This window comes from Paramisgurnus dabryanus, chromosome 2, assembly GCF_030506205.2.
Source record: "Paramisgurnus dabryanus chromosome 2, PD_genome_1.1, whole genome shotgun sequence".
NCBI lineage: Eukaryota > Metazoa > Chordata > Actinopteri > Cypriniformes > Cobitidae > Paramisgurnus > Paramisgurnus dabryanus.
The window spans coordinates 47,338,944-47,353,223 of NC_133338.1; the positions used below are offsets into that span (position 1 = coordinate 47,338,944).

At 35.7% G+C, this 14,280-nt stretch overlaps 1 protein-coding gene across 7 annotated transcripts in view; it reads left to right on the top strand.

Annotated features, from left to right (window-relative positions):
- The window catches only part of kcnip4a (potassium voltage-gated channel interacting protein 4a), a 205,733-nt gene extending 192,982 nt beyond the window's left edge, over positions 1-12,751 (top strand). For all 7 annotated transcript variants that reach the window (XM_065288913.2, XM_065288915.1, XM_065288908.2 and 4 more), the window contains 6 exons: positions 7,726-7,795; positions 8,121-8,191; positions 9,079-9,186; positions 9,297-9,401; positions 11,386-11,448; positions 11,676-12,751. In XM_065288913.2, coding sequence (XP_065144985.1) covers positions 7,726-7,795; positions 8,121-8,191; positions 9,079-9,186; positions 9,297-9,401; positions 11,386-11,448; positions 11,676-11,723 — 465 coding nt within the window. In that variant the 3' untranslated portion in view covers positions 11,724-12,751. The remainder of the gene's footprint in view (positions 1-7,725; positions 7,796-8,120; positions 8,192-9,078; positions 9,187-9,296; positions 9,402-11,385; positions 11,449-11,675) is intronic.
- The last annotated feature ends 1,529 nt before the right edge of the window (positions 12,752-14,280 follow it).

Here is a 14,280-nt window from a genome sequence, read left to right on the forward strand (position 1 = left end):
CCTCAGTAATCCAACATTTCCATGAGTGATGTATAGTCTCTGTCTCCAAAAGTAAACAGATAACAGCAGATGTCATTGTAGAAAGGCTGTTAAACTTGATGCGACTCACTATTTTTAAATTCAGTTCAATCGCGCGTAGGCGGAACTAATGACTGACGAATCATATTCAACGTTTCATGTTGACAAGCGTGTGCACCAATAGGGTAAAAGAAAACTGCGAAACTGCCTGAACATGCAAACTTGCACTTATATTTTATATTTTAATTATATTTATAATTTTATTACATATATGAAATTATAGTGTGATAAGACGTCTTTTCGTAGTACTATTATTTATTTTTGTTAAATTATTTACACATTTGTCTGGAAAATGGCCTTCTGATTGGATGGGCCAAATCTCAAAGTGGGCGGGCCTGGCCCAACCGTAGCTTCGCCACTGTGCGGCAGGAAATTTACTAAATATATCTTCATGGAACATGATCTATTTTATATCCTAATGATTTTGGCATAAACATTTTATAATTTTGATGCATACAATTTATTGTATTGTTGGATATTGCTACAAATATACCCATGCTACTTGTGACTAGTTTTGTGGTCCAGGGTCACATTTTTTGCATAAAATCATCATCCTACAGAACATTTTGTAAAAATATAACCTTGATATGTTTAATTTTAAGTTAAATTTTATTTCAAAAATTGACAAATCCAACTTTAATGCTCTTAATTTTTATAATTAGATGTCCCAAAACTTGAAGATAAAGTCCCACTTTAAAAAATAAAAATGCTCTATTTGTGGAAATTGAGGGGTGAATTTTCCAACGCAAGTTTGTAAGTGTCATGCAAAATATTTAGTTCAGGGTGGATTCCTCCAATTATGTGTTTTAATGGGTAAATTTTAAGGTTAAGATTACGGTGTACTAGGGGTGACCCCGAATAGTCGAAGATTCGATGCATCGATAGGAGAAGCCTGATTCGGCTACCAATCTCATAGTCGAATCGTCGCAGATGTGTTATGAAATGAGGATCATTCAATTTTGGCCGTATGGGTGCACACATTGGGCTCTATTTTAACGATCTGAAACGCAAGTGCGAAGCGCAACGCGCAAGTGAGTTTGTGGGCGGATCTTGGGCGCTGTTGCTATTTTCCCGGCGTGAGAAATAACTCTTGCGCCGGGCGCAAATCAATAAGGGGTTGGTCTGAAGTAGGTTCATTATTCATAGGTGTGGTTTGGGCGTAACGTCAAATAAACCAATCAGAACGCTAGCCAACATTCCCTTTAAACGCAAGGGCGCAAGTTCCATGGCGGGTTGCTATTATTATGACGGATTTACCAGGCGCACGCCAGGAGCGGTTCACAGCCGAGGAGACCGACGTCCTTGTACTGGGGAATCCCACGCTTGCCAGCATAAATCGGGCACGTCGTGTAACGGGAGGTGGATCTGCCTCAGGACTTGACGCCAGCAGAGGACATCGCTGCGTCCACCCTCACCGCTGAAAGGGTTTGGGGGCTTTGAAATCGGACCCAAGAAACGCAAGCAAGGTCCAACCCCAAAGTACTCTTACAAATCAAGTTCATATACATTAAGGTTTCTTATGAAAACATTTTAACTATTATTTACATAAAATAAACGTAATACAGCCACACAACAAAGTTATGAAAATATTTTAATCGTTATTTGCATGAGAATAAATAAAAACTATCACCACAATGCTCACCACTATGATTCCCCTTATCTCGTGTATTAATATTTTTAAGTGTAACAATTTATGATTTGCAAAAATAACTGTTGCATCTGTGTAGATTAGATAAGCAAAGTGTATGCGCGTTGTGCACGCTATACATTATGGTCAAGCATGCGCCCTTAAAATAGCATAATGAACCACGCGCAACGCGCCACTGACTTTAGACTAGTTTTTTTTTGGTTAGTAGCGCAATTGTTTTTTGAAACTGCAAAATAGCATAAGAGATGGTTTGCGCCGCAACACGCCTCCTTTTTGCGCTGAACCGCCCAGGGAGCGCAAGTTCATTCCCTAGTTTGCTGACGTGCATCTGTGGAGGGAAAAACCCTGCTGTGCGCCGGCGCAAAATACGAATGATACATGCGTCACTGACAAAGTCAATTGCGCTGGGTGCAAGATAGGGCCCATTATCTGATTTCACATATAACAGCTTTCTCACAATATATTAATATACTGCATATTATGATAATGCTGCAAATAATATGTGAAGTAGCAGCTTTCAATAAATATTTTTTAAATGCGTTAATAAATCCAAAAACCCCTGTGACCGGGCTTTACGTCCATAAGAGGTCTCTATGTTAATAAAGCCTTGCCTCTTTGTTTCGACATAAGACAAAGCTGGCAAATTAAACTATGACTTTCGTTCTTTTAATAATTTCTATATTTTATTTTATTTATAAATCACTTTGGGTTATCTGATTTAACTATTTGGCTTGTGTTTTGTTTCCGTGCACTTGAGGCATTTTGCATATTTGTTCTTCACTTTGTTACTTCTGACCTTATTTTATTAAAAAATTGTATTTATTATAAACGTAAATGTAAACGTAAAAATGTAAATTTTGGATAGCTTTTCGTTGTATCGATGTTGCGCTATTGCGTGCTGGCCATGCTTGCGCATGTAATTTAGCCGAACGGGCTAGGTGCTCTGCATGCGTCTCATATTTAGGAGTTCATCAAACTAAACATTAAAAAACTGATGTTTTTCGACGAGTATAAGTTTTTAAAATGTATTTAAAACAGAGTGGTTATATTGTCTATCTTAAAGTTAAACTACAAAACAGGTAAGCCGTTTTTTTATTTCGGTGATGAAACGGAAATTAGTATCTGCACCGAACCTATTTCTGCCTGACACGAATGTCTTTCTTGTGATTTAATATTATGGTCAATCGGTGTTCACTTTCAAATGATAGCAAAGAGATTCCTGAAATAAATAATATCATCCGGTCTTTCTGTATCTAAAGTGAATACAGAGATGATCAAAGTCAAAGCAAGCAAGCAGGTATTTCTGTGCTAAATAATAACGCGTAGTGTCTATAAAATCATTAATTTCAGTGTTTTTCTTGTTATAAATTAACGTTTAATGAATTGTATATAAAGATTAGTTTTTATCATTTACAGTCACAATCACAAATTATTTGTCATTTCTCATTTGTCGGGTTTTTTTGGTCATGACTGCTTTGACGCGCTATCTCCAAATTAAATAAAAACACTTAATTGTAGCCGGAGTTTCCAAGGCAGGGTCACCTTTGTTATTTTTTTAGGTTTAGTTATCAAATGTATTTTTGTGTGATGTTCTGTAGATCGTGGCTTTAAAATGTTATGAGGAATAATTAAACAAATGTTGCCTTACATTTTACCTTAAAAATATATATATATATAAATGCATCCTCAGTTTTGTCTTCGTTTATTACTTGAAAGACAGTTTTGGTCACTTTATCATACAGTTGTTTATGTGTGCTGCTTGTGAAAGAAAATAAAAGTTACCAATTTGTACCTGGTCCCAACCCATGCACACAAACATAGATGATTCGACTATCGGTCGACTATGGAAAGATTAAAAAATTCTGATTCGAATATGTAAATCCTTAGTCGAGGACACCCCTACGGTGTACCAAGTGCTTAGGACCTTGAATAAACTCAAAGCATTTCTCCACAGAAGTAGAAAGAGTATGAAAATATTTGCCACTAACAATATTTTAGTATCATCTCATATGATTCAGACTTCCTCCGCATTAGTTTTTTCTTGCTGCTGTAAAACTACAGATGATCTCAGACATTTCCCTGACTCTGTGCTGGAGTTATTGAATGATCATGCTTGAATAAGCTGAAAAAAATCATTTTAATTACAGACTGTGTATATCAAAACCCTGATAATGAACCTTGCATTGCTCCCAGAGTTTTGATAGTGTTGAGGGAAGTTTGGCATCTGAAAGTGATGGCATTTCGATAAACGTTGCGTCTTTAAGAAGGTAATTACACGGGGTCCCTCTCACGCTGTGTGCACAAGAGACGGTGGATGACAGCAACAGAAAACAATCGCTTTTAATTAACCCGAGCTCAATGTAACAACACTGAACTTCCTCAGACAGCCACTTTATGTCAAAGACTCGCTTAGACTTAACAACTTGCTGGTGGGCACTTCTTACATACAGTAATTGGAGTTACGTTTCGGTGTGGTGCATTTTGACCCTTTTTTCTTGTAATTTTTTAAGATTCATAAAATCATGAATTAAGAATGCTGAATAAATTGCCATTTAATGAGGAGAATAATGAAAGCATTAGACTTTGGAAATATTTTATTTCCTCAGAGAGAAAATTAAATATTGTAGAGGTACAGTATATGACATAGAATAATATTAGATTTGTACTAATTCAATCATGTAAAATTGTGATATATATGTATGTATGTATGTATGTGTATATTATTTTACATTTAATGAAAAAATGTGAACTTAACTGACACAAGTTACACTATGGACAAACACTGCATTTGGGTTTTAATGCACTTTAGTAATTTGAAAGAAGATGGAAAGGTGCCTTGCATTTATCCAAAGGCACCTTTGGCATTGTGTACCCTATTATGTGACAGTATTTTCCAACAGGGTTTTATACATTCCCTTTCTACCAAGAAAACAAAGTTACTACCTCTACCCAGAGCTCCCTTCACCCCAATAGGCTTTATGCCCATCTGCACTACTTCCTGAACTTCAGCCAGCTCCTTGTTTCCTGTCTGCCATTATTTAACAAACTGATTAATCCAGGTGTGCCTGACCTCAGTAGTCACAACAACAATAATCAGACACACCTGGATTAGTCAGTTTGTCCAATAATGGCAGACAGGAAACAAAGAACCTGGCTGAAGTTTAGGAAGTAGTGCAGATGGGCATAAAGCCTATTAGGTAGAAAGGTAATGTAGAAAGGAAAACTAATTATTACCTAAAACGCTGAGATTGTATCATCTGAATAGATCTATCTGAAAAAAGTCAGACTAATGAGTTTTCTTGTGGCACTGTTGAGCAATCCAGCCACTGTCAAAGAAATCAACAGTCTGCCACCAGGCCCGGACTGGCCATCGGGATCACCCAGAGGATTTCTGGTGGACTATTTATTTTATATTATTTAATTTAGTGGGAAAAAATAAGGTTGTCTGTGCTTTCTAAATTTATTCGGGTGCATATGATGGCCTGGGTGGGTGTCGGATTTTCTGGTCTGAAATTGTGTCCCAGTCCGGGGCTGTCTGGCACTATTATGTCTGAATTCTTTTTGAAGGATATTTTAGCACATCATGATATCAATTAATAAGAATATAATTTATTGATGTTTTAATCATGTGACAGCCCTATACAGTATATAAAGCCAATTCAGTTTCATTTAGGACACCTGACACAATATAATGTGACCGTCTTTTGCAGAGACATATTTTAAAACTTGGGCTTTATGTGCTACAAAGTGTTATTCACAGTGATGCATAGAAGAAGAGTTTTTGGTTCCCCAAAGAACCATTCAGTCAATGATCCTATAAATAATCATTATTTTCTTACCTTTATATAGTGTAAAAAAAACTTTTTCCACTACAAATTTGTAAAACAAAAAGTTTATTATGGAACCATTCAACAAATAAAGTTTCTTATATAAGTTTAGCCTCCATCTGTCTCAAGAGAAGATATGGATGAACTGAATGTGTTAGAAGCCATCAGGATTCTGTGTTCCAGATAAATACAGAGCTCAGAATAAAACAAATCTGTTAAATCCTACAGATTTGTGCCGGTACTAAACTCACTTTCACTAAACTTAAGTTTGCTGAACAGACAATGGCTTGGAAGTGGCAGGGGAAGTTTATTAGAAGGTTGGGCTTTTATAATAGGCTTCATATATCAGAGAAGCAGGTATTTATAAAAGCTTTGGGATCCTTTTAGAGATGCCAGTGAACTTCAAGTGAAGAATTTAAAGTGCAATCTAAGAACAAACCCTGCTCAGCTTTCTGCAATCCTCCTTTACTTGCAAAATACACAGCCAAGGGAAAACTGTAATGAGTTTTTTTTATTTGGCTCTAAATGCCAGACGCTCATTTTGATTATTCAAATTTCATAGATTTCTGATCTTCAGTTTTGCCATGTACTGTTACGTGTACATATTTATGTGGCAGTTGTGGTTAATGGTTAGAGAGTCAGGCTTGTAACCCACAGGTCATCTCACGTCCTGCAGTTTGCCCTTGAGCAAGGCACCCTTTGACCAATTGCCAGAGGTGTAAAGTACTTGAGTTAATGTACTTGAGTACTTAAATATTTTTTGGGCTACTATTTCATTGTACTGAATATCAAAAATAAACGCAACTTTTACTCTCTACTGAACTGCATTTTTGAGTAGAGAGTAAAAGTTAATTTGAACTGACACTTACCGTTACTCGCTACATTGTTTATTCGTCAACGAAAGTGTCAGAGGGTGATGGATAGAATCTGTGGTTGCTAGGTTACACACATACAATACACAACTGAGGGACTTCATGTGGCGCTACGCAGGGCAATCGTATGAAATCAAAGTACTGAGAGAGCGAGTCAAGTCTAATTTAAATTGGTGACTTGTAACTTGTAGTGGAGAAATTTTTACAGTAACGTACCCAAGTATGGCTTTCAGGTACTCTTTACACCTCTGCCAATTGCTCCCTGGGTTCTGCAGTGATAGCTGCCCACTATGTGTGTGTGTGGGGGGGGGGGATGACCAACCCAACCATGGGTTGAACCAACTTCCTTTTGTGAAAAAATATGAAATTATTTACTTTTTATTGTTATTCAGTGAATGATTCAGCTCACAAGAAAGAAACTTTCAATTGTGTTTATTCTTTGAGCCACCTACTATTCATAAAAGTGGTCGAATAAAGTGGATGATGGCGTTGTCTTAGAATAAGCACTTCTGGTAATAGAAAATAACTGAAATCTCTTTGTGGATTAAGGGTGTATAAGCAATTTTCAGCAATTACCTTGCTTGAAATAGTTGCACTTTAAAAGCACAAATCATAATTGCTGCAATTGCCAGACCATTTGTGGTAGACTACAGCAAAAGAAATCACCTTTAGTAACTACAAATCTTGTGTACTCGGATACAATCTCATATTACAGTCCAATTCCTATGAATCAAATAACACTTTTTACTATTTTGCTTATATAAATTCTTCCATATAACGTTTTTAGGAGCTTATTTTGTCTGCTACAGTAAGTTTTCACAATTTGAGAATAATAGATTAATTTGGTAACAACAAACATATTGGCTAACAGCCAATGAAAATGCAGTAAATCCCACAACAAGAATAAATGCATTGCAGACATTCAAACAGATCAACCTCCTATGATGTTTCCCTATTCAGCATGGTCGCTGTTGTGTTGTTTTCTAAATCACAGCAATCAAGGTCATTGTATAAGAAAAACATAAAAGCTTCAACTTCTGGTTACATCCAGGTTCAAGTCCTTTCAAAGCTCATTTATTGGAAATGAAAGATCAGCTTCGCTGATGGAACAGAGCCCATAATGTGATTTAATAGCACAGATGCACTGTTAACACAATGCTTTTATTATAGACAATAGAGGCCAGAAAGGACAGTGGGGTATGAACCAGCATAATGCTATTTCCTCTTATCTGATTCAGTTGTGGAAATTACCCAACAGTGCCATCATCTATAAAACAAAACACCTTAATCTGTGTTTCAGGAATGTCCAAGTGGTGTGGTCAATGAAGATACATTTAAGGATATTTATGCTCAGTTCTTCCCACAGGGAGGTAGGTGACCCTGTTTTTGTACAGCATCTGTGTACAGTTTTACATGCATATGCATTTAAATGGTTTTTAAAACACATTGTGAATGATGGCTGGTGTATGCATCATATGATATTAATGTCTAATGACAAATCTCTCACATGGCTGTACTTACTTTAAGCAGATTTACATACGCACACAAACACACTGGTATATTATGCATAATGATATTATAATTGCATGCTTATGCAAAGGCTGTTTGGTTGAGAAAGAAATGAAAGAAATGGGTGACTTGAGGTAATGACATTGCTGTGATTGATAATAAGCTGTTTTCTATTTAATTTCTCAGATGCATCAACATACGCACATTTTCTGTTCAATGCATTTGACACAGACCACAACGGCTCCGTCAGTTTTGAGGTAATAATGCTACATTCAATATTATTGTGTTTAATTTTGTACGCTGTAGTGCATTTCCCTTTATTAAACTTTTGTATTGGACATTAAGTATATTTGGAAAGCTGATGTGAAATATGACATGCTGTCTTAACAAAAATTGCATTTTGCCAAGTCTTTATTTTATTTTATACCTCAAACTAATTGTGACTTCATAAGATGTTTGCACTTTTCAACATTCATTTATCACGGTGAAATAAACTTCTGAAATGATCCATCGTTGCACTTTAAGTATGAGGTCTGTAACCTAAAAGCTCATTGATGTGTCAGCTACCCATTTGAAGATAAAAACAAACTGGGGTAAACAAACTCAAGAATTTAATCCATAGCAATAAACAAACATCGCTTATCTTCAGGAGTACAGTAATTAAACTAAATGAGAATATCCTTATCTTGGTATTAATAAAATATAAACGTTTAACCCGTAGAGATTCAGTTTAAGCAATTTTGTGTTATTAATTAAAATCTACAGTGCTCATGTGAAACAGCTTGCAACTGAAAAAAAACATTTCTTTCATCTTTAAAAAGAAAAAAATAGTTTTGTGGATATTAAAAGCATTTATTTTCATTCACATAGGAGAAATGTGCAATGTGTGCATACTGAATTAGTGATATCCATAATACCACCATTAGGATACCACGAGGTATCGTATAATCTGAAAAATAAAGCAGTCTGCTTAGCAGAATCATCACGAATCACGTCGTAGCCGTAAAACACATATTACTGTGCCATCAAAGAATTTCCCTCGATCTTCATTTTGTGTATTTGTCTTATTGCTTTTGTGTTATATATTGTTGTAAATCACCAATATCATTTTTCCCTCATGTTTTGGCCTTTTATTGAATTGCAGGATTTTGTGATGGGTCTTTCCATTCTGTTGCGAGGCACAATCCAGGAGAAACTCAACTGGGCGTTTAACCTATATGATATAAATAAAGATGGATATATAACGAAAGAGGTAATACATTCATTTATAAAGAAGAATATAAGATTAAATAATATCATTATTATTGTAACATACTAGCACCATTAAAGAACACCATTTCTTTTTGGTGGGGGTTTATGCAGGAAATGTTTGATATCATAAAGTCCATCTATGACATGATGGGAAAGTGCACATATCCCATCCTTAAAGAGGACACTCCACGACAACATGTGGAGATATTTTTCCAGGTAAGAAACCTTTTCATTTTAACTAATAATTTTCGTTTTATGATAGGCCTAGCTCGCTATTTTATCAAATATATTTAGTACTGATTAGGTTTATATTAAACATGAAAGGATTTAAGTATTTAGTGAACCAAAGCATTTGAAAAGCTCAGATGCAAAACCCTCTAAGGCACTTTTCCATTGCATAGTACCCCACGGTTTGGGTCATTTTTGCTTGGTTAGCTTTTCCATCAAGTTTAGTAACACTTCGGAGTGGGATGGATTATAGGCGTGTCGTTATATTTGCGCTGCCTACTGCTGTGACATCATACAAGTGAGAGCGTCGTTGTTCATTCCCATACATTCATACATCATTTCTCAGTCCACCACAAAATTAAAATTGACCACCACAAATACATGTTTGCAGTTTATCTCTACCTCTGTCTCACCTGACAGTTTTTGTACCAACACCCGTGGCGTCAGTCGACGCACTCCGCTGAGCCTCATTTAAGCATATATGCGGATGTGCGCGTCGCGAATGTGCCGCCACAAACTGCATGTCTGGAAAAAAACTGCTATGGTGTTCCCAGAGCCGATCTGCCCTATACATAGGCTACGCAAGCTGCGTAGGGCCCCGCACCACTAGGGGGCCCCCTTGTTCTTAACTTCATGCAGCGCTGCACAGACCGAATATAGCTGGCGAGTGATATCATTGTGCCACGGGAGCCATTCGAAATTATAACAAGCAGCCTGATCTCACGATACTTTAATTACAGTTGTCAGACCATCTATGCAGCTCCGCATGCAGATGACGCGCCTATCAACATGCGTCTTCATTCGGATATTAAAGCTATCTGCCGGAGCAGGAAAGACAAGCGCCATGAAGGTGAAGTAAAAAGATTAAGAACGCAAAATTCCTATTTAGTCTTGAATAACCATGCAATGGATTTATAACAAACACTGCAGTCCAAATCCCTAGATTCAGTTTTAGTCCAGTGTGTTTTGTTAGAAATGCTTGTATAGGTGCGAAAATGTACAGTTATAAGATAATACGTGTTTTAGTTGACATTTTGTTTATAGCTACATTTAAGCAGAAGCAGTGAATGTTTATTTATGAACGCGATGACAGGGCCCCCTCACAAAGTTGCATAGGGCCCCCAGAAGGCCAGGATCGGCTCTGGGTGTTCCTGATTCTTAACCTGTGGATGTTTTTCATCGCTAAAAGGGAGTTTGGGAACTTACAGCAAAGCACAGATGACAGGGTAAGCTAGCATGAAGGTAAAGCTAATCTCTTACATTATAGCGATGACGCTGGTAGTAACGATTCTCTCAGACCAAACAGTGATCTAGTGTTTCTTCGCGTCACATTTTGGTATCAGCTCGGGTCAGCTTACTTTTCCACTGGGTGCAATACGTAGTACCCCTTACTTTTACTAAAAATAGTATCTGGTACTACGTACTGCACCCAGTGGAAAAGTAAGCTGACCGGACCCAAACCAAACCGTGGGGTACTATGCAATGGAAAAGCACCATAAGGTTCACTTTAATGGCAATGAAAAGGTAAAAAGGATTATTTACAAAAATGTCACTTTAGTCGTTTCATTGGTATTTAGTGAATTTGACTGTCTTTCACAGCAAAACCCTCTAAGTGCATGCAAGCTTTTTAGGGGGAAACCTTCACTTCTAAAAAAAATCCACTTCTTTGGACAAGGCATTTGCAAAATCACTAAAGATGCAACTAGAAACATTGCAAATGATGAAATTGAACCACAAATTAGCTGTGGTGCATGCAGGCTGCCACATTCGTCTTGTATTCAGGTCCAAGCACTCACCAGGGACCCAAGTTTAAATGCAATTTGAGGCGAAAGTAAATGATGAACGTATAATACGTGCAGAGAGGTGGCGTTTAGTGGCTTTTGCATCTGAGCTCTTTATTTCTGGTGTTATCTAAAAGAGATTCCAACCAATGAAAATGAAATAATAACAATGCTTTGTCATGTCTTGACAGAAAATGGACCGAAACAGAGATGGAGTGGTCACTATAGATGAATTTATAGACTGCTGCCAAAACGTAAGACTCATTTACTGAACGTAATATACTTTGTAATTGTCATAAATACCCACAATGACTTTTCCCTGAAAGCGTGCATTGATAAAGTGAGGAATTATCCTTGTATAATGTAACTTCAATGCGATTGCTGTATAATGTGTTTCCCTGCTGTCTTTCAATCTGCACTCCATCAGTCTCCACAGGTGAGATGTTGTTAAAGTCTCACCTGTGCTTGTTTATCCCAACAGGATGAGAACATCATGAGATCGATGCAGCTTTTTGAGAATGTCATTTAACATCTGAACATAGACTCTGTCTGGCCGGTTCATATACAGTTACCACCTTTATACTCCACAAACCCTGATGTTTCCAATGATATTGAAGGAGCGTGAACACTACCATACCAGTGATTTACCGGCATTAACACCATTTTTAATATCGAAGAAATTATTTTATACAGGTTTTTTTCATATCCTTTACTTTGTTTAGTAAGGGAATGTACATAATTCCTGCAATGTTTCAGCAAATCTCTGAAAATGTAAAAATTGGAATTTGTTTGTAACATTTATTTCATACATTGTTTGAGAAATGAATTGTCCCTTTTTTCATTTAACACTCATGGCAAATCTGCATTTAACTCAATAGCTAGGTTACCAATGTTTTTAACACATGGCACAGGACAGATGCATCAGACAGTTTACTATATAGATTCATAAACCATTTACATACAACTGTGCTTATGACCTATTGTGTAAAGCACAGAAATCAATAATAATTCAAAGTTCTAGCCTTCTTTCTGTCTAGAAGTACAAATGTGCGACTCTGTCGCCTTTAAATTTTTACAAAACCATTCCAGAAAGTTCTTTCTAAACCAGTGGGTCCAGCCAAAACACGTAAAACAAAGATAAAAATACAATTGTATGTTTTTAAAAATGTATTTAAAGAAGATATTTACTTTTTTCAATTTGCCAACTAGAGTATCTATTATAGATTGAAAGCTACAGGTAGCACTTCAAAGCACACATTGTCTTTGTCTTAGGGATAAAAACACACACAATAATGCTGCTTTTATGTGTCTTTACATTTAAATGTCCTTGTGAAAAATCACATTTTCTGCTTTTATGTTTACATTTATTTGGCACTGTATTGCTGTTCTCGAAGCAACAGAATTAATGTTCGGATTTATTTATTAAGATTCAGCATCAAGGGCTGCGGGCTGTTCAGTCTGTAGTCATGCAGTGTAAGGTTTTTATTTATTTTTCATCTGTGAACCTCAGTATTTGTGTGTCTGTAAAGAGCATATATTAAAGTCAAAGGAATGTCATGTCAGTGTCTCTTGTCTATGAGGGTGTTGCTCAGATCTTACAGTATCTGGAGTTGATTTCATCAGGTTAAAACGTATTACCCCATCACAGCGTATGTATTTTTCCTTAATTTATCTATACATTAAATAGATAGTTCACCACAAAACAAAAACTTTATCATTATTTACTCACCCTCATGCCATTTGCACCCTCAATATCTTTCTTTGTTCTTCAGAACCTAAATGCAGATTTTAAAAAATGGTTACGTTTTACATTTCGGGTTACTAAGTGGATGGTAAATATGGAGGACCAGAAGAGTCATGCAAAATGTAATAAAGAACTTCAATATTTAATAACTACCTGGACAATAAAAATAGCAATTAATAGATTTGTTTAAAAAATCATTAATTAATCTATAAATAAATATACAAAGTTACAAAAAATCATTATGTAACATTTTTATAGGCAATAAAAAGTGAGATTATAAAAATTATGTAGAAATGAAATATTAATCCATTAATAAATAGTTCAAATTAATATAACAATTTATAAAAACAACATAAAACACTCAATAAGTTCATCATTTTATTTATAAATTGAACTACAAATACAGGTTTAAATTAGGCATTTAAAAGGGCATTTCTGTTTTCATTTTCCCGATGGTTCTCCTTATTCTTTTCGCTATTCGATTTGCTTATGTTTTAGCCTCTCTATTTAGCTTTTCCGTGACTCTTTGGGTCCTTATCCGAGATTTATAAATCTGCGCATGAAGTACAATCAGAGCCAATCAGCGAGCTTGTTACATCCACCTGGCCATAGCTAATTTGCATTTCTCATTTGACCATTTGCAAGGACCCAAAGAGTCACGGAAAAGCTAAATAGAGAGACTAAAACGAAAAGCAAATCGAATAGCGAAAAGAATAAAGAGAACCATTGGGAAAAATAAAACAGAAATTTAAAACTGAAATGCACTTTTAAACGCCTATTTAAACCAGTATTTGTAGTTCAATTTATAAATCCAGTTATTTATTTCTCTTTTTAAATCACTTTTTGTAATACATTTTGAATTTCCATTATTAAATAAAGAATTTATAAATGCAATTTAAAATGATGAACTTATTGAGTGTTTTATGTTGTTTTTGTAAATTGTTATATTAATTTGAACTATTTATTAATGGATTAATATTTCATTTCTAGGTTATTTTTATAATCTCACTTTTTATTGCCTAATAAAATGTTACATAATGATTTTTTTGTAACCTTGTCTATTTATTTATAGATTAATTAATGAATTTTTAAACAAATCTATTAATTGCTATTTTTATTGTCCAGGTAGTTATTAAATATTGAAGTTCTTTATTACATTTGCATGACTCTTGTGGTCCTCCATAGGTAAATGCCTCTTCAAGCTTCAAAGGGTTAAACAAATAACTCGCCATATACTTTAAGTGTCCTGAGGGTATACAACATTGTGAAAAAAATATAATGGATTATTTGATGAAATTCCTGACCTGTGCCACTCTTTCAGTGCACATTCTCTCTGTCTATG